Below are 21,207 nucleotides of genomic sequence, written 5' to 3' on the forward strand. Positions count from 1 at the left end.
TATAGTATTTATGTATAGTGTTATACATATAGTATTTATGTATAGTGTATACATATTCTGATATTCTCGATGGTTCAAATCACATATATATATACAATTGTATATTCTATGGTCATGACTAATGACAAAATAGATAACTAGAATTAATATTTTTACCTGTGTGCACTATTAAAGATAGTATATTGTGTGGTATTTTAATAAGTATTTATGTTATCAATATTATCTCAAAATTCTGGGAGAAGCTGATTTCGCAGCAATGACTATTGACTATACTTGTTAATGAATCGCCGAAAAAAAGGTCGCAATTTATTTACAAATTATCATCTGGATTATAATCTAAGATAATATTATACAGGGGTCATCAACCCGCGGCCCTCATTGTAATTTTATGTGGTTAGCAAATGATCTAAGGTACCAATTAATATTAGAGGATCAAAATAAAGGATAAATAAAATATAGTATCAAAATCACGATTAAAGATATACTTTAATCGTGATCAAAATATACGGCTTATGATAAAATATTGTTATAGTTATTATGGTAGATAACAAATATATTTTATACCTACCTATATATTACAAACTAAATACGCACATTACCACAGTTAAAAACTACAAAGTATAACTGTATAACTGCAGAACTGCAGTATAAGAATAAGTATTTTGGTAAATTTTCCACTAAACTTTTTTTTTCTATTATTTATTACTTATTATGGTAGATAAGAAATGTATGTAGAAGCATTTCATGGATTACACTTACACACTAAAATACGAAGCACAACTTACAACTGTAGATCAGAGATCTGTACAAGAATAAGATTTTCGGTAAATATTTTTTCCGATTACCCTTGTAAATACGCCTACGGATTGGCGTGATCTGATTGGAGTCTTTTTACTTTATGGATTTCTAGTTTTATCCTTAGATCATACACAATAGTAAACAGTTTTACCACAGACTACCTCCTCAAGTATTTACCCAAGATTACCATAGACGTAATTACGTAACTAGGGTCCCCAAATTCATAGGGCTTGGGCATTTAGTAAAAATGATTTTATACAGCCATAATAAAATGTATAAAATATACATCTTCTTCTTTATATATAATATGATTCTCGAGTGTATTCTGTTATTAACTGTGCACATTTTTTAGCTCATAAATTGTAGGTATAATGTATTATAATAATTAATAAAGATTGCCTATATCTATATGACTATATTTTAAAAATATATACATATCTTAGGGAGGGCTTAAGATGGCTCAGAGTGGGCTAATCCCCCTCTATATACGCCCATGCAGATTACGCCAACCTGCCTATTATTATCTATATATTAGTAAGTACCACGATGGGCACGATGTAAAGAAGATATCTATATTCTCTACATCGTGGTAGGTACAATAATTATTGTACTATCTATACTCAATGCTTTAACAATATCTAAACTTTGTAATACCTACGTGTTACTTTAACTCTTATCATATTGAAACTTGAACTTGTTTTTGACCTGAAACCGGGAAATAATGTTTTTGGTTTTCCAACCCATTACCCGAAACCCGCAAAAAAAATTACGGTTTTTAAATACGAAACTCGGAATATTTCAACACGTTTCGGACTCCCTAATTAATACGCTACATATATATTACATAATAACATGCATATCTCAGACGCCTTGCCCGAGGGTTATGTAGACATATAGTTATGGTTCACGCCTTCACGGTTTCTCAGTATATAGTTCCCGGGACACGTGCCCGCGGCGGTGGCTGGAGAGCGCGATCTAGTGCCGTCGATTCATCTTGGTCTCCCACATTCCCACGTACGGTGATTTCACCGGATCGATGTCGGGGAAATATGTGGGCGGCGTCGACGGCGCACCTGTTGATTAATGCAAAAGCACGTCTTCGGTTCTCGTCGGCACTCGGCAGCAATAGTACGTCTGCGGTCTGCTATAGCCCCCCCGATATTGGCGAGAACCGTCTCTCGGATGGCACTGCGTCGGTGGTGGTGGTTGGGCACTTGGGCAGCCGTACCTTTATTAGTGGACGACGTAACGGATAGCCGATAACAGGTCGCAGCCACCTATAATATAAGTACTGAGCGGTGAGCACTGCTGCACCTACGTGCGTATCGCTGCAATAGTGCAATACGGCAGTGACTGCCTCGCACTTTCTACGGAGGCAGTACTCCGCAGGACCATGTCGTCTGCCGATTGCACGCACTCCTCCACGACTGTTGCCGCATCGCACCGTCACCGCCGACCGCGTACGTTTTTAGGGCAACGCCAACGGATATCGGATGCGACACGGCCATGATACTGTCCATGTTATAATAGAAATATTGCCAAACATAAATATCGTTACAGGTATATTGTAACTTACTCGGGCGGTACGTCTTCGGCAACCCTAATCGAATATTGTGGTTTTCCAATAGTTGTCGCGATACAGCGTGCATCACGGACACTGCCCACACGGCCACACGATCTGCACACGTGAGTATGGATCATTGGTTTTGATTAGTGGATCCGGTGCCGCGACTACTGTATGACGGACGGTATGCTTATTAATATTATGTTTAATTTCACTGGGGTGCTGGATCTGCTAGCCACTAATCCGGTGTCATCTCGAGTCCATGATTCTTGAGATCCATATGCCTAATTTCTAAAATACAACACATCTTACTGTGTTCATGTCTCATAGCTCTAACTGGTTTTTTTTCTATCGTCCCAACGATTCCTTCATTTCAAACGCATAGGTGTGTTGTTGTACTTTTGCATTATCGCTTGTGTGCTGATTTTCTGCGATCTTTGTAATTTAGTATACTTATTGTAACTAATCTCAAAAAACTAATTTTTCACAGCGCGTAGATTGTCACATATTACATTGCCATGACTCCGACGCATGTAGGAGACGTTAAAAATTCTGCCGCCGAGGGATTGCCAGCAAAGTTTGTTCTGTCCATGAGAACACTGTTCGACATTTTGGACGATAAAAGAACTGGATATGTTAAATTTTCTGGTAAATCTCTTTTCATTTGTTTTTTTCAAGTGGAAAGAATTATTTCATTTATTTTTATTTTATAGAAATTGAGACGCGATGGCAAGATGATGGTACAAAAGGTTTGCCAAAAGGTGTATTAGATAGTCTTCGAAAAGTAACTCCACCTAACGGTTTACTATCTTTTGACCGTTTTTGTACTGGTTTAAAAATGTGCCTACTTCGAAATCAAATGGAAAATGGTCGTCGGGATAATGATTCAGTACGACCTCCATCAGCTCCACTTTTGGATATAGACATTAAACCTAACGTACAATGGACAAATGGAAATATGGCTGCCATTCGACCCACGCAGCAAAGAACTCTAAGTATGCCACAATTAGCTTTAGAGCGTAATAGTAAGGAAGTACATCAGTTACCACAAAAATCCACATCATCGTCACTTTTTGGACCACCAAAACCCCCAAGAACTGCAGCAGGCTTAGAGCGAGGCCTACAGCTTGCTTCTGGTGAACGTATTATCGATAAGGCTGAAATAAGAACAGCCTTGCAAAATTGGCAGTTGGGAGTGTTATTAAATGATCAGAGCAGTTCTAGAAGTGAAAAACAATCTGGTACTTAGTTAAATCTATGAAAATTCAACAAACTTATGTTTAAAGTCGCAACCTAACAATTATAATTTCTTTCTAGGAGAACAAACGTATAAAAGAATTAATCAACGACGAAGAGAACCAAGACGCCATACTCTCCAAAGTGGTGTAGATTATAATATGGTGGACATATTTTATATTTTATTAAAATAATTATTACTAGCTGAAATTAAATATTTTTCTTCCATTTTTCCTTTCAGCTGAAAAGAATAAAGCAAATAGAACAGGAAAAAGAAGTTCTCATGCATGGACTTCAAGCTGTAGAAAGGGCAAGAGACTGGTACCATAAGCAGATATCTGCTGTTCAAGAAAAAATGAAATACCTTGGACGAACAAATTCACATACAGTTAGTTAAACAGACCACTTATATAATACAATCAATACATTGTATTTTATGTCTTACGCGTCAGTTTGTTATTTTATTTTTGTAACCATTAAAGCAGGACCAATGGACTGAAGCACAACAGGAGCGTATTGAATTACAACGGGCTCGAGTCTTGGAGGTCAATAGACATTTGTCCGCATTAACAGATGGTGGTGAACGATGGGGTGGTCTACCATTGCACATGAACTTAGCTGTGCATTCATCAAATAATCCTGGAACGATGTTACATCAAAATCCTCAAGTAATGGCTACATTAAAACATCGCAACCATATACTCACTGAGGTTGGTTTTTATTTAATATTACATAATTTTATTTATTTTTCCTATTGTCGTATTTCATATTTTTTTAGGAATTAGGACAAAAAAGTGAAAGAATTTCAACATTAGAAAGAGAAAAGGCTACTCTTATCAGAGAATTATTTCAAACGCGAACCCAGATGGGACGTAAATTAGGAAGATTAGATAGTAAACCTGATGGCCAGTCATATATACCATAAGAATTGGAATCTGTTACCAAGTGCAATAAAAATATGCACTGTTAAGAAAAACGGTGCTTGAATAAAACAGAAAAAAAGAAAAAATACCATTATTTTTGAGCTCAATTTTAACAGGTACACAATATATTATTATACTCTTTATTCTGTATTAGTACAGTACAAATGGTATTGTAATGATTGCCGGCCATACCTCAATTTTATCCGTGTTAAATGTTATTTTTAATTAGTCTAAACACAACTTTTTCTCATTTAATGCAGAACAATTTTTAATAAAATATTGTTTTACATATTTAGTTATAGAAACAATCATGGTTTACAATTAGGTACAGCTATTTAAATTTGTTTATAGAGAAGTTTAGTGTCTTGTTATAAAGTATATTATGTATTAATTTTGTTTATAATAAATAATTTACTCAACTTGTTAACCCTTTCACTGCTCCAGACTATTACGTTCAATACATTCACACCATTCAATGCTCCAGATGTACTATTACGTCTCTATATTTTTAAATATTCTCATATTCCGTTAACCGTACAAGTTTTGGAAATCATGGTTCTCATTATTTTAAACTTTAATTAGATCATAAAGATCTCAAAATTAAAATCTTCAAAAAGAATTTAAAAATTTTTAAAAAAAAACAATAAATATTTTACTATGTAGCATAACACTGGTTGCAGTAAAAGAGTTAATTATGTAAAACTGCCATACAAGTGAAGTAGTTCTCAAAATAATTTTGACATAAGTTTCCGTCCACCTCTCTGTGATGCCAATATTATTCTGATTTTAACCTGGAGATTTTTATGTGTAATAACTGTTGCTAAATTTTTAATATTTAACTTTATAAGATAACCTTAAATTTGTTTAGATAATTTTGTGCCATAAATATTTAATGTACAATATTAAGTAACCTGATGTAAAATATAAATTTATATTATTATTATATTTTTTGGGATATGGCAATTATTATGTTATTACTTATTTAAAATTAAATAATATTTTACAATATGTTGATGTATTTTTTTGATTTTTATACATGAAATGCTTTAGTTTATGAACATTGTTAAATTTGTATTTTTGTAAAAATAAAAAATAAATAAATTGTCGAATTAAAAGTGTTTTTATATTTGTATAGTATATTTGCATATAAAGTGGAACCCCGATAACTCAAACGCTTTTAAGTCGAATTTTCAACAACTTTAATGAATGCTGGCTCCTGAATTTCAATATGAATATACAATTTTTTCAATACCTCAAATTTTTGATTAAAAGTTATCAATATTATTTCACTATACTTAAATAATTATATATTATTTTAATTTATTAATTTATTTTATTATTTCTTGCTTAGTTTATAACATATTCAATAGATATTTTAATTATTACAGAATATGAATGAAATTAAAATATTCTGATTTAATATGTTTTACTACCAATTACCTACTACTTAATGAATTTCTTAAATTGAGTTGGAAAAAATAGATTAGTAATAAAAAAATTAAATATAGTATCTTACTATTTTAGTCAAATCCAGAATCTGAATGCCTTGAATAGTAACCATACATTTTAAGATTTTATAGGGTAACCTTTGTCTCCACCATGGCACAGTACCACACTATTTCCTAAATTTAAATGCTAAATATTCAATATTTATACATAGAGACTAAGAAAATTGTACTGCTGCAGATTATGAAATAATAAATTTAGTTATCATTTAAATTTCAAAAGTTGATTTTGAATTTACAAAAGATTTTTGCAATCTGCACTGCTAAATGCGATAAACACAAATTATAATATTAAGAACACTCAATGTTATTAGATAACAACAGGTGTTGTATTTATAAAATCAGATTTTACAGTTAAAAAAATATTTTGTCATAAAATATTAATCGAGTGATCCACACAAAGATCAAGAAAGTTCCCGATGTTTTAATGTCCAAATTCATCCCAGTGTATCACTCAGCATTTACTTCTCATGTAAACGTTACCCATTAATAAAAGAATAGTAAATTTACTATAAATATAGTAATAATTGAATTTATTTAACCTGTAATGCTGACAAATTGCTATTCACAATAGCCGGTAGCCAGTAGCCACAAATAGTTTTATGCGTTTTACAATCAATATTGTTGCACTTATGCACACAAAGTTTCAACAATTATAAAAATATGAAAAATAAATTTGTTAAAAAATGCATGATTGCATATTATATTGAATTAAAATTGTACTTAAACAAATGTATATTATGAAAATATAAATAGAAAAGCTTATAAAATAACACATATTATTTTTGAAGAATTTATGCTAAATAAATTTTACATTAGTGTATCATTAAATTATTATTATAGCATCAAATCCATAATTTTTTCCCCAAAATACCTATGCAGCTATATGGATTAACTTCTAAAATATGAAGAGCAAATAGTTTAGTACTTTTGAATAAATTTTAATGTTTTTAATCAAATTTGCATTATATTTATTTTTAATTTGGAATCAAATTTATCGATATATGCTCAATTATTAAATTCATAGCCCCTACTAATAAATAATAATAAAATGTGTGTAGTACAGATGTAACCATAGCAACCATTTGACATAATGTATTGACTGTTTTACATGATTAAAGTTTAAAGGGATGATAACAATCATGAGCCTCCTACAGCCAATTAGCAAAAGTTGTAGAAAGACTTTTTTGACACAGATTTACGATTATGGCAGGTATTGACCAATTCTGGAAGTTTTTGAAAACTGTTAGAAAAAAGAGTTTTACAGAGTTAATATTGTGTTTGTTTCTGTTGGTTTTAATACCCGCCTACTATTTTGTCGATGTTTTTCACATATTACCGTGTATGTATCGGCTACCATCAGGGTCAATTTGGTATTTAACTCATGTGCTGCCTTTAACATTTATGGTTTTCAACCTGCTGACAAATTTTGTAGCTGTGATGTATGCCGATTCATCAGTAATTGGCCGATTGCTTACTGTGTCTGAGTACACATCGAAAGGTATACAATATTATTGTGTAAAAAAAGGTAAATAATAATATTAAATTACATTTTTTCCAGAAGATATTATGTACTGTACTATTTGCCAATGCGATGTTCCTCTAAGGTGTTGGCACTGTGACATATGCAATGTTTGCATATTGACTAGAGATCATCACTGCACTTTCAGCACTACATGTGTTGGTCATTATAATAGACGATACTTCTTATGGTTTTTGCTGTATTTATCTGCAGCCAGTTTTTACGAAATAATTTTGATTGGTTATTATACATACTGTAAAGTGACAATTAAATTTTCAGACTTTATGGTTTTAGTGCCATTTCAATCAATTATAACTGGCTTTCACTTAACAGTAGGTCAAATTTTTGTAGTTTTACTGACGTTGAATCTGATAGCTGTAACAATGTCATCATTGTTGTTAATATATCATCTAGATAAGGTACGCAAAGGCCTCGTATGCCATGAAAAACAAGAGAGTAGTTATGATTTTGGCTTAATGCGAAATTTGGAAACTGTGTTTGGAGAAAAATGGTATATAACATGGATTTCCCCATTCATCAAATCAAAATTACCCTACAATGGAATTGATTGGCAAAGTCATGTTGATCAATATAAAACAAAATAAATCTATTTGTATTGATATGAGTAAGAAATACCTAATAATATCAAAAATTTAAACCATCTGTGATATACAAGTCTAGGCTATAGTACAGTTTTAAGTTTTAATTTTAATAGATGATCAAACTATGTATGCTTGAAATTATGTTTGCACAATTAATAATTATACAAATGTTAAATATGTATCATAAAAAATGAACAAATATATTTATTGTATGTTTAACCGCAAATATCTTGTCTAATTAAATAATTTTGATCATGTTTTCATTTAATTAACTCTTTAGCAATTATTGACCGCAATTAAGAAATTATTTGGTCATATAAATGCAACCCAAATATTTTAACTATTACTTATTAGTTATTTGTGAAAAATAATTATAAAATAATCTACAATGAGGATAATTAAAGGAAAAATGTTAAAAGAAAAGGTATATAAAAAAAAATAAATCAACATATGCGTCAACAATAATGATATACTTTACTGTGTACAAAAACTCCTGTTATGGATTAAAATCATTAAAACAATGATGTACAAATATCACTAAGTATCAATTATGAACTATTTGACCAGAATATATAGATGCGTAATTTGTCTGTACATAAATTAGGTAACATTTTAATAATAATTTTCAAATAAACTAAAAATTAAAAATAAATAATAATACACAAAATCTTTGGTATACAAACAAGTTTATGGTTTCCAGATAATGAGTTCATAAAACTATAGTTGGTTAAAAGCAATTTTACATTATGTAATAATTAAACATAATCATCATTATTACATTTATTTAATTAACTGGAATACTTGTTAAAGTATGAATATAATAAAAAGTAATTAAAACACAATTATTCTTTTAATTTGTATAGTCTAATTTAGGAAACCGTCTCAGCTCTTTACAATTAATTATATTTATTAGTATATAATATAATTAGCACGTATTTTATTAATTACAGATTGTGTTGATGTAACAAAATAAAATTGAATTGTTCTATGAGTGTTATTAATCAAAAATGTATGATCCAATAGTTGTAATAATAAATAGGTATTTGGATTATTAAGACAAAAATAGTATGTTTATATCAGTATAATTTGATGACAACAAATACTAATTTCTATGATCGAAGTGACTTGAAATAATGGAGGGAGGATAAGTTTACTATAGTATATATAAATTTACTCATAAAAATTTGTAGTCCTAATTTGTAATAATTTTATGTAAAAAGAACTAAAAAAAATAGCTGAGTTCTATCATAATCAGACCAAATCCTTCATACTCTGTTTAAAATGTTTTGAGGTATAATAAGGTCACATTTTGTGTAAACATTTGATTACATGTAAATTATTGATGGAAATTAACAATAATAAATAAAGTTGGTTGAAAAATATCAAAATAATTTTAGGGATGACATTTCATCACCATCTACACTTAGATCACAGACTATTTTTGTAAAATTTTTAAGCGCATGCTTTACAACTAATATATTAATATTAAACCCATACACTAAAATCATTATTGCCTAAGAGTACATCAATTTGATACGCATACACAATGTTCCGAATAAAAAATTGTGTACCCATTACCTAGTGCAGTGACGTATGCAAGGTAAATTTGTTAATTATGTGAACCTAACTATTCATTAACAATCTGATTAACAATGCAGTAAATATATAGTACATAAAATGGGTAAATAATAATATTATTAAACCAGAAAATAGAATGGATTTTACATACAGTATTAAAATTAAAATAAAAAAATGCTTATAAATATAATATTAACGAATAAGTAAGGTTATTGCTTATGGTAAATAAAAAAAAAATGGTATGTTGTAGAAAAAACTTTAAACATGAGCATTAACCATAGAATCTGTAGAAAGTATTTTTGTCAAACATTAGAACATTTTTTATTTTTATGGTAGATTAATTCATAAACCATAAAAACATACTAGTTCAACATAAAACATAATAACAATTATTTTATTAAATCTATGTTTAAAGTTAATTCTTATTAATTTTTAATTTTTTTTAAATACTTATTGTTCAATATTATATAATATTATCTGCTATTTAATTATTTTTAATAATTAAAATGATATAAAGTTTATATAACAAACCTTTCAAATACTATATTTATGGAATATTGATTATTTTCATTGTAATACTTAATATTTTAATTTTTAGATTTATAAATTGAGAATATAAAAAAAATTAAACTAATAGAAATAAATATTAACGAAAATACTCTCATTGGTAAGTAAATTAATGAATTAAATTATTGTGAAATAAGTTTCAACCATATAATGTTAACAATATATTATAGTTATAAGTTTTGGAATGTTAAATAAACCGTGTCACAAAATAATATATTCAGAATACTATGTTTTATAAATCGTACTGTTATCAAATAATGAATATTTGGTCATGATTGACCAGTACAAAATCAGTAAAAGCATTAATTGGGCCAATTGCAGCTAAAGACAACTGACTATTTGGACTGCGTACTAAATTTGGACCAAACACGACTGCTAAATTAGATGAAGTCATTTTATTCAGGTCACACCTATCCATTACCTAAAACAAAAGACAAATATTATACTCAATGAGTTATTTGAAATTTCCAATTATATAAATTATGGAGTGAAAACAGGTTCATTTTTTTGAAGTTTTGTGGTTTTTATGTTCTATGTTAAATATTTAAATAAAATACTCGTTTCAAACCAGTTTTAACTCTTATGATTTAAATAAATGTTTTATGATATATTTCATACATAAAAAAATTATATCAACCGATTATAATTAACTCGATAAATTGTATAATATTGTATGTGTAAAGTAAAGGAAATATATATAGAGCAAATGAACACTTACTTTTGATAAAAACTGAATAAGGTATTTGAGTAAATGGTAATTATCAAGAGGTAGTTTTTCCAATATCAGAATTTTCACTTGCCTAGGACGTTCGTCTTTTGGAAGAGCTGAAATTAAAAAGTATAATATTTAAATGTATTTTATTTATGAATATTCATCATAAAATAAAAATAACTAGTCATACAAAATTTCATAAATTTAATAATAATAAGTTCTCACTTTGAAATTGTGTAATCTCATCAAACAAATCAAATGTCATCAAAGGTTCTTCAAGTTCTCGTAAAAAAGTTTTTAACAAAACAGCTGCAAGATGTACATCATTACCAAAGTCTACAGGTTCACCTAGATTGATACGACTCTGTAAATCTCTTAAATGATTAATGTTTGCAGATCTTCTAAATAATCCTTCAGTTTCTAAGGCTGCATAATTAAGAAATATAGAATTAATATCAAAAATCAATATTTATTAATTCGTATTGAAATTACCATCTGGTAGACTTAGGTACTCAACACACTTTTGTACCAATGGAGGAATTATTTCTCCATCATTGTTTGCTTTTATGAACTGCAATGAAACACCAAATTGTTGAGTTGGTAATGGTTCGGATTTTGGTTCAGTTTCCTGTTCAACTAATGAAACTTTTCTTTTATTTAATTTTTTCATTAACTGTTCATCATGACTGAAAAATAAAAGTTTTAAAGTATAACAATATTTTTATTGTTTAAAATAATTACTCTAAAACCGGTGCTGGAATAATCAATTGATCCAAATCCATGAACAGTTTCAACTCTTGTAAATGGTTAACATACATAATTTTTCGGCCAAATTTTGCACTGAAAGTTATATAGATACCTATTATTTTTAGTTTAATAGATAAAATTTACTTCATTAAAATTCACCTGATTACAGCTCTAAAAAGTTGCCAAACCACTTTGATAAAACCAGTTGGGTGTACTAAATACAGAGCCTTTAAGTTTTTTTTGTATTTTCTATCAAATGCTCGGTATGCTTGCCATAGCCATGATAGTGTTGGCTTATTTTTACTCGTCAATCCATAATGGAAGTAGACCAAACTATAGTCTTGTTCTACAAATTTGTCCAGAGTGTACATTAGATACCTATTATTGATAGATAAAAATAAGTTAAAGATTATAAACAATATTATAATTTAATAAATTAATGTAACATGTTAAATTAATATTGAAAGTATGTTTAATAGCACATCAATTAATTTGTTTTATTAACAGCTTCCATTATAATATGTATATTTAAATAGAAATATTATACCTTAAAAGTCTTGGATGATCAACTTCTTTATTACTTGGTAATTTACAAGCTGAAACAACAATGATTTTACGGCCAACTGCATCATCACCAACTACATCAACAACACCACATTCAGCAACATCGCTGAAGTCTTCATCTTCTTTAGACTAAAAAAAAAAAACAAATTTAGTAAACAAATATTATTATAATATATTTAAATACAGCCTATTTCTAATCAACATAGAAAGTCAAGATTAACATGAAACAAAAGTTTAATATATAATTATAATTAATATTAGACTTACATCATCTGCTTCCAAATCATCTAACAAATTTCCTGTAGCTGTATCATTTACAGATGTTAAGCCTTCAACTTGAGGTGCATTTACTAATTCTTCTTCAAAATTTTCTTCAATAGTACCGTCAGAAACAGGAGATTCCATGTAATCTAATGTTCCTACAGTCCCATTTACATTAGCTAAACTTTTCTCCAAGTCTGGAAAAAAATCAAAAAAAATAATAATAATACAATTTATAACAAAAAAACTTAGTTTTAAAATGGTTTGAATCATTAAAAATCAGTAATGCACTTATAAAATAAATACAATTTACCAATATCTGCAGTTGGACTTTGAAGTTCAGTATCATCAAATTCTAAGTTTGGCTCATAGTCATGGTAATCAGAAAGACTAGGATATGGTTCTTCATTATCAGCTATTGCAACTAAATTATTAACAAATATAGAATTTTAAAAATCTTAAATTGAATAAATACATTTTAGTGAATTTTGTTTTATTTATTTATAAAGGCTTGAATACATAAAAGTCAATAGTATATGTCACCAGCATTTGTATTATGTTCTACATAATATGAGAAACAAGGAAAATATACATAGGTACCTGGTACTGCGCGGTTATAGAATTTAAAGTAAATTTACATATTAATACATTTATTGGATAGTTTATTTGCTGAACATAGAATTTTTTAAATAATAGTTATATATTTTATTTTATATGATACAATTATGTGTATTATAATTTAGCACTTTAAGTAATTAGGATTTATATTACATATTATATATATTATGTAATAGGTAAATTGAAAAAGAACCTGATATAAGCATATAACACTCAATAATATGATTAAGAAAGTCACCCATTTATAACATAATATCGGAATATTGATTCAAGTAAATTTACAATAGTTAGTCATGATTCCAGTTGTATTTAACAATAAGGCAGCAAAAAGGTTTGTCAAATATATAACCTTGTACATAAGTTGAACGTTGAAGTAATATTTTTAATGAGGTAATTCATACTTGATTCCTTGTAAATATATTGAAATAAATAATTAATTATCTAAAAAAGCTTCATCCTGAAATCTATTTACTCATTATTTACATTATCTATATATATATATATATTTTATATATATATATATATATATATAAAATACAATAATTTATATATTAATAAACTATGAGAATAATATGCTACTAATGTAGTCTATAAATTTAGTGTTACACATGTATAGAACAAAGAGTTATAGTTGAGTGAACTGTCCAATTAATGTGCACAGCATAATATTAAACATCAACTTTTTATAACACTACATAATATTATAGTTTTGTTTAGTTGTGTTCCGTTGAAAAAAATTGTACAGTAAACTGTAATAAATAATATAGAAAAATTGTATCAATATAAATGTAGAAAAAGTTAAAATATTAGGTACCTACCTATCTAATTTGATTAAACATTTTTCTAACTGATAGCTTTAAGGTATAAGTGAGAGTTTACGCTGTACAATACTTAAAGCATATAATTATACCGATACATTGAGTACATCTATATTTTTTTATACTAATAGGTAGTTTTATAGTCTACAGACCAATTATATTTGTGTTTTAAACAAAATACAAATATATATGTTCATACAATGCGGGTTTGTTAGTCAAACCATTTACATTTATAATAGGTACTTAGGTATAGTGAATAAATCATAATATTAATTCATCTACCTATCTACCAATTGTCTATTTTTTAATAACATGATACCTCGCATGATACCTACTATTTTTTTTAAATTTAGTGTAGGTATGAATCAAATTTATAATATACAATTATTGACACCTAAATATACCAACCTATGTTTTTGGTTAATAACACAAACAATAAACTAATTTTATAACAGGTAATTAGTCGAAATTATGTACTTCACTTAAACTGTTGATGACAATGAACTAGGTATACATAGCATATCTTAATTAACATCATAAATAATATGGGACGGTTGGTAGAAGATCTCAGCACCTATGACTCATCCCCTTAATTCTGGTGGACATATTTTGGTCTCTACCATGAATTAAGTGTAAACAATGTATTCCATCATAACACTTACCCGGGAAATACTTGCTGGAAGGCTGCACTCTGGGATCCATGTCGGTGACCGGTAATGATGGATTGACAGATGTACGAAACTACGAAATCACGCGGGCAACACTTGCTACCTCGGCAATGGTTACCTCATTCCGTCAATGTTCTCGAAATCTGCGGGCGGAACGACCACGAAACACGTCATGCACACACGATTCAATGACGATCTAGCATCGACAACATGGATTGTCGATTTCTTAGCGCGGTCGCCACTGCTATATTTTGTTAAACAGTGGTCACCGTATCAACAATCGTCATACGGCTAGTCGTTTTGTTCAGGTGTAGACTTCATTGGACCAGCAAGATGCGTTTGATACGGTGGATAGGTGTAGGCGGCGAGGACAATCTATGACGGCTATCAGACATCGGCCCTTGTATTCGAGTCGCGGCGAAAAATAAATAGAACGGATGTGAACATTAAACAACAACAGTTATCGTAATCATTTTCGTAAATACAGTATATAGTATTGAAGTATATTAAAGGACGTCCCTGGTGCACACAGTATACTGCAAAGACTATAAAGATAAGTAAAGAGTGCAGAACAAATTTACTGTAGAGTAGCGACTACAGAATACAGACTACAACAGACGGACGGACCGATGGCGATATACAGTTGTATACACCGATAATTATATAAACACTGAACACCTGTTTTCCGCCATGGCAGTGTCCGCGGCTGATAACAGCTACCCCCCACCTCGGTGATCATTGAAGGCCATGAAAACCTAGATAACGGAGAACGGACTACCGACGTTATTGATAGCGGAGAGGAAAGGCGACACGTCATATACGTAATATCGGGAATTCTGTATTCACACAATCTGGCAAGTGGCAATAGGCATCAGCAGTCAGCTAACCACTAGTGGCGACTGTCTAGTGCCTAAAGTGTCACTTTATTGTATTCTATTGTCAAGACTTAAGATTATGCCCCGCGAAGTATTATATCATTATTGGTGGTTGTTATGACGGAAATATATAGGGTAAAAAACGGAAATAGACGATAGGAAGTTGTTGTTAAGAAGTATCCACGAGTTCGTATCATTCATCTACGACTGGCCTAGGTGCTCGAGTTTTACAGCTTTGACTTAAGTATTATGTTATCTAATACACAAGTTGCGTTATACAAGTGTAAATAAAATTATTATACTGAATCTGCAGTATGCTATCATTTTAATTTCTGTTTTTGTCTCCAACTGTTTATATATCTTGTTCAATATTTTGTAATCCATTTATTTCTCTTAACCATGAGTATGAAACATTTAACAAACAAAACCCCAAGAATTCTTCAAGAGCTTATGACCCAACAGGATAATTCGGTAAGAACCATAATTATTAATTATTAATATAAATGTATTAATTAAAATTTGTTGTAGAAATGTTTTGAGTGCGGTTCTCATAATCCACAATGGGCTTCTGTCTCATATGGTATATGGATTTGTTTAATGTGTTCAGGAAAACACAGAGGTCTTGGGGTTCATCTGTCGTTTGTCAGATCCATCACCATGGATTCTTGGAAGGATTTAGAGTTGGAAAAAATGAGAGTATGTTTGTTTTATCTATGTTTGAATAATATAATTATAATATGTTAGTAGTAAATGTACCTTTATCTAAATAAAAACAGAAGTACTAAAAAATGTTACTTTTGTTATTTAGGTTGGTGGAAATAGAAATGCTAAAGCATTTTTTAAATCTCAACCAGACTGGAGTGATTCAATGACTATTGAACAAAAATATAATACTAAAGCTGCAGCACTATATCGAGATAAGGTTAATAGCATTCATTAGGTATTTGATTTATTGTATATTGTATCATTAATTAGTATCGCTTGTCTGTCTAGATATTAAATTTAGCTAAAGGGGAACAATGGAGCCCTACTACGTCATCAGCTAAAGATTATAATGTAGATCATATGAAAATGTAATTGCAATTTGGTGAACTGTAGTTTTTAATATTACATAAATAATATTCGATATATTCTTTATTTGTTAGGACGGGTGGTAACCAATCACAAAAGTATAATTTTAATGAATCGTCAACTAATTATAATGAATTGAGTTCTGGCTATCAAAATGATGTTGGCAGTCCTAATATCAAAGATGAGAAAGAAGCTTTTTTTGCTAGAAAACAATATGAAAACATGACAAAACCTAGGTAAGGGACTGTATAATTTATTGCTTACTATAAATGTTTTAGAACAATAAATGATAAGTATAAAGAAAGAATATTTTTTTTGATATAATATAAAATGTTTTTGTGATCACACAGCAATGTCCCTCCAAACCAAGGTGGGCGTTATTCTGGATTTGGTAATACAGTTGAACAACCTCCAAGAAGTCAATCTCAAGATCTTCTTGACTCTGCAGTGTCATCATTTTCTAGTGTAAGTTATATACACAAAAATTAAATATACATTATATTAAAATTTCTTATTTTCCATAGAAACTTTTTACAAATAATTATGTTTTAATTGTAATTTTACAGCCAAAATTATCTGGAGTTTATGTGTATTAACTAATTTTATAATCAAAAAATTATACATACATGACTCATATAACTCATCAATCTGCTAAACTTCATGTTTATATATTAAAAACCACTATACTCTGTTCGGCGAAAGAACACGCCGTGGCCCGATGAAAATTGGTTTGTTCTACACATCCTCTCGCGTCACCCACCCATAGACGAACACCGCGGCGACCAGGCATCATGGAGGTAGAAATAGACCCTTGACGAGCGAGCAGCCGTAAGTCTGCATGCGCAGAACCGGCGTGTTCTCTCGCCAAACAGAGTATAGGTGTACAAAAACTACTTACTTACCACAGTACTGCTATCTTCAAAAAATAATAGTGATAACCGATAGGACAGTTCCAGTATTATACAGTTAAAAATGTTGGTGACTATCTTTTGCTTTTGGTATGGGATTCCTTCTCAATTTGTTTTAACTTTTAAGTTAATAATATGTTAGAAATGTCTCAATGTGATAGATTTTATTTCTAATAATTAATAATATTCAAAAAAATAATTATTGCAGGGATGGTCTTTATTTTCCTCATCTGCATCAAAACTAGCCTCTCAAGCCACACAAAGTGCCATTAAAATAGGTGGACTAGCAACTCAAAAGGTAACAGATATAACCACTGACATAAGCTCAAAGGTAAGTAGCATGCAATTATTTCTATAGCATACATTAAAAAAAATTTAATTTTCATGTTATGGTAGTATTTTAAGACACTAAAAATATTTTTATTATATAGTAGGTCACATGGGCGCCTGTGGGGAGGGCATGACGGGACGTTCCCCCCTGGAATTCAAATATAATGTTGAACATTTTAGCTAAACTTTTTTAATGTACTTTTTGGTGTTTGATTTCATTAATACCATCCCTGATAAATTTCCTGTGGGTGCCCATGGTATGGCATTAGTAAATATTGTGTGTTAACTTTTGAATATTATTGGAATATTTAATTTAATGTATTTTAGTTAAAATTGTATTTTTACTTTTGTTCTGATTAGTATTGTTGTTATGTTTGAGAACTGAAATATCTTAAACAATAGTACTATATTTATGAATGTTTTTTTGTGTTATTATTATTATTATTATTATTATATTATTTAAAAAATTATTAGTTGTAGCGTATATAAAATGTTATGATTTATTTTATGCTTGTTTGTATCTGTATTGTTAGATAAAAGAAGGTACATTAATTGACGACGTATCCACTCAATTTTCTTCCATGTCAACAAAGGTAAAGTATTATTTTTATTAAAACTTCAATTTAGTGTTTGATTAATTATAAATCTTGTATTTTCTTATTGTTATAATGTAATTCATAATTTAGGTAAACGATTTAGGCCGTAAAGAATGGCAAAATATTACTGGCAGTAATATTCCTACACCGCCAAAATCACATTCAACTAATTTTGTAGCACATTCAACTGAGAACTCTTCTTTAATTTCTGATGGTTCATCTGGAAATCAAAAGTATGAATATTAATTATTCTATTTATTTAATTATAAAAATTATCAAATAATGAATACAGTATATTCTTCTTATGTCGAATGTCACTATCTCAAACTAAATAGAAATCCCCTTGAAACTACCATTACACTAAAATACAATTAAAATAAAACTCTGTCCCCTAGAGATTTGGCATAACAAGAGTTTACTATATTTGTGTTATGTCCATCTTACAAAAATACAACTTGTCAAATTTTTTTTTTTAGCTAATATTAGAGTATATTAACCAATATTACCTATATATTATTAAATTTATATGCACAAACATTATCCGTGTCAATACGTTGGTATTTTACGATATTTGAATTTTCAAGCAAGTCATGAGTGATAAAATGGACATAATTTACTTAAAAATGTAATAATTATAACAACCTAACTTACAAACCCAGATAATGATCTTAACATAATGACAGGGTCAGTATGGTATTTGTTTAGTATGTGATCTACGGGACCAATAATTAATTTTAAAACAGTCAAATTAAAAATCATAAAATTATGTTAATAATTATTTAATTAATACATTAGTAATACAAATATAAAATAATACAAGATTACATTTAACAATTTCAAAAGGTCAAACCAGTTTAATAAAATGTATGAATACACATAGCAATAACAGTAATATGTCAAGACTATTCAAAAAATGTCACAAAATTACGTTATTATTTAAAAAAAATTTTTTATTTTTAAATATTTTTAACAATATACTTTTTATTTATTACTCAAATTTAAAACAATGAATCTTACCTGTTAATAGATAGGTACCCATATGTTGCCCATACATAATATAGGTAATCGTCTTGGTAGGTCATATTCTAAACACGATTTTCACTCGGTCGGTCACATACTAAATTCAATTTTCATTCGGTATGTTACAAACTAAACGAATACCAATAACTAAAATATAACTTATTAAATCTTGAAATGCCCTAAAAATATAATAAATAGCAAAAAATAAAAATCTAGATTATTGGATAATTTTTTTAAAAAGTTTCTTCCTTATCTTCATTTAACAAATGTTGTCAATGAGTTATAATTACTTTTAAGATTGAAAATAAGTGTTCACAAACCTAGTTTTTATAAAGCAAGTGCATTATTTCAATCAATTAATATTATTTTAAAATATTATCTGAGTAGTGAGTACAAGGAAGTGTAATCTTACTATGCAAATTTAAACGGTTGATAAAAACTTGATAATTTTTAAAGACCTCTCCATGCTTTCAACAACTTTACCACCCACCTCAGTAGATATTATGCAGTATATTTTTTTATGGATTGTATAAATGTATTATCTATAATATCTGATTCCTATATGCAAAATGTGTATTTATTTTGTAACAGAAACGTGCAGCGTAAAAACAGCTGGACATCTTGGGATGTTAATAATACTCATGCATCGTCCTCTGATCAAACAACTGAAAAATATCAACCAATTCAAGATGATTGGAATAACAAATGGGATAATAACTGGTAGATCTGCATCAAAATTCTAATTAAGTTTTTATTTTTAAAAAATTTAAAGATATAAATATTTATAAATGTTATTTTTAATTCTAAACAAACAATTACATTGTCTTCATTTTTTTTTTAAATCAAATGTCATCTAGCAAATTATAAAATATGTATGATTTATATTACTTTATTTGTGCTGGGTTGTACAACATTTTAATAAATTCATCGAAACCAATATATATATATAAGTCACACGTTCATGTTTAAGAGACTGTTAAATGTTTGAGGATCCATAAATTATATAAATATTAATGCAACCCATTATTAATGTATAAAATTCAATGTTATGAATTTTATTAATATGTTATTATTGTAGTTAAAAATTAAAATAAAATAAATTTAATATTACATATTAATGTTATGCTATCATAAATAAACTATTTCTTCATTTTTAATTGCATTGTATTATAATTTTAGTGATTTTTACTTCTCAATTCATCATTATTAATAAAAAGTATTTAATTTTTCTAGGTTTAACATATTTAAAACGGCTATATTTATATTATAATCAAAAAATATATTGATTTGGATGAGAAGACTTTGTATATGAAGTTAATCTAACAATTTTTTGCATAGAAAGTAATCTTAAAAATGTTGGAAAAAAAATACTTGGATGCGATCTGAGGTAAAAATAAAATGATCAACGATTGACATTACTTAGACAAATTATCATGTCATACCCACCGATACAGCATACATATCTATGATCAAAACACACAACATTATCATTGTGTTAAATAATATTGTATACGGGGTAGCATAGGCGAAGCCAGAAGTATTGTTTAGCGTATGCAGAATCTTAATCAGCCCACCAGAATTATGTTGAAGGAGAAGGGGTGATAATCCCTAAAATCGCTAAAATGTTTTTGATAGTCATTTTATATTTAATAATAATTAAGATTTAAGTATGTAATAAAGATATAACTGCATTACCTATGTCATTACAGATAAAAATAAAAAAT

General features: G+C 28.8%; 4 protein-coding genes across 11 annotated transcripts; 3 read left to right on the plus strand and 1 right to left on the minus strand.

Moving 5' to 3' along the window:
- Positions 1–1,874: 1,874 nt before the first annotated feature.
- On the plus strand, positions 1,875–5,636 carry LOC132939334 (suppressor APC domain-containing protein 2). 6 transcript variants are annotated; one of them, XM_061006436.1, is made up of 8 exons: positions 1,878–2,358; positions 2,427–2,546; positions 2,853–3,010; positions 3,076–3,603; positions 3,680–3,762; positions 3,840–3,986; positions 4,081–4,308; positions 4,377–5,636. In XM_061006436.1, exons 3-8 carry the CDS (start codon positions 2,881–2,883, stop codon positions 4,521–4,523), a joined length of 1,263 nt encoding a protein of 420 aa, XP_060862419.1. In that variant the 5' UTR covers positions 1,878–2,358; positions 2,427–2,546; positions 2,853–2,880; the 3' UTR covers positions 4,524–5,636. The 6 variants fall into 6 exon arrangements, with proteins under 6 accessions (XP_060862421.1, XP_060862419.1, XP_060862420.1 ...); XM_061006437.1 differs by having other exon boundaries at positions 2,427–2,484; XM_061006435.1 differs by having other exon boundaries at positions 1,878–2,258; positions 2,359–2,484.
- Positions 5,637–7,180: 1,544 nt separating this feature from the next.
- LOC132938308 (probable palmitoyltransferase ZDHHC24) lies at positions 7,181–8,369 on the plus strand. 2 transcript variants are annotated; one of them, XM_061005074.1, is made up of 2 exons: positions 7,181–7,527; positions 7,588–8,369. In XM_061005074.1, exons 1-2 carry the CDS (start codon positions 7,233–7,235, stop codon positions 8,151–8,153), a joined length of 861 nt encoding a protein of 286 aa, XP_060861057.1. In that variant the 5' UTR covers positions 7,181–7,232; the 3' UTR covers positions 8,154–8,369. The 2 variants fall into 2 exon arrangements, with proteins under 2 accessions (XP_060861057.1, XP_060861058.1); XM_061005075.1 differs by having other exon boundaries at positions 7,591–8,369.
- Positions 8,370–8,575: 206 nt separating this feature from the next.
- Positions 8,576–15,344, minus strand: LOC132938306 (rho GTPase-activating protein 1). Its single transcript, XM_061005071.1, has 10 exons — positions 14,678–15,344; positions 12,893–13,003; positions 12,586–12,776; positions 12,302–12,447; positions 11,914–12,132; positions 11,749–11,847; positions 11,500–11,693; positions 11,233–11,433; positions 11,014–11,120; positions 8,576–10,716 (listed from the first exon to the last, which is right to left on the minus strand). Exons 1-10 carry the CDS (start codon positions 14,715–14,717, stop codon positions 10,546–10,548), a joined length of 1,479 nt encoding a protein of 492 aa, XP_060861054.1. The 5' UTR covers positions 14,718–15,344; the 3' UTR covers positions 8,576–10,545.
- A 127-nt stretch (positions 15,345–15,471) lies between these two features.
- LOC132938307 (ADP-ribosylation factor GTPase-activating protein 1) lies at positions 15,472–20,640 on the plus strand. Of its 2 annotated transcripts, XM_061005072.1 has the most exons (10): positions 15,474–16,029; positions 16,087–16,254; positions 16,367–16,480; positions 16,552–16,631; positions 16,704–16,865; positions 16,980–17,094; positions 17,746–17,868; positions 18,401–18,460; positions 18,554–18,696; positions 20,075–20,640. In XM_061005072.1, exons 1-10 carry the CDS (start codon positions 15,958–15,960, stop codon positions 20,205–20,207), a joined length of 1,170 nt encoding a protein of 389 aa, XP_060861055.1. In that variant the 5' UTR covers positions 15,474–15,957; the 3' UTR covers positions 20,208–20,640. The 2 variants fall into 2 exon arrangements, with proteins under 2 accessions (XP_060861056.1, XP_060861055.1); XM_061005073.1 differs by lacking the exon at positions 18,401–18,460 and having other exon boundaries at positions 15,472–16,029; positions 17,746–17,835.
- The last annotated feature ends 567 nt before the right edge of the window (positions 20,641–21,207 follow it).

Source organism: Metopolophium dirhodum, chromosome 2 (assembly GCF_019925205.1).
Source record: "Metopolophium dirhodum isolate CAU chromosome 2, ASM1992520v1, whole genome shotgun sequence".
Taxonomy (NCBI): Eukaryota; Metazoa; Arthropoda; class Insecta; order Hemiptera; family Aphididae; genus Metopolophium; species Metopolophium dirhodum.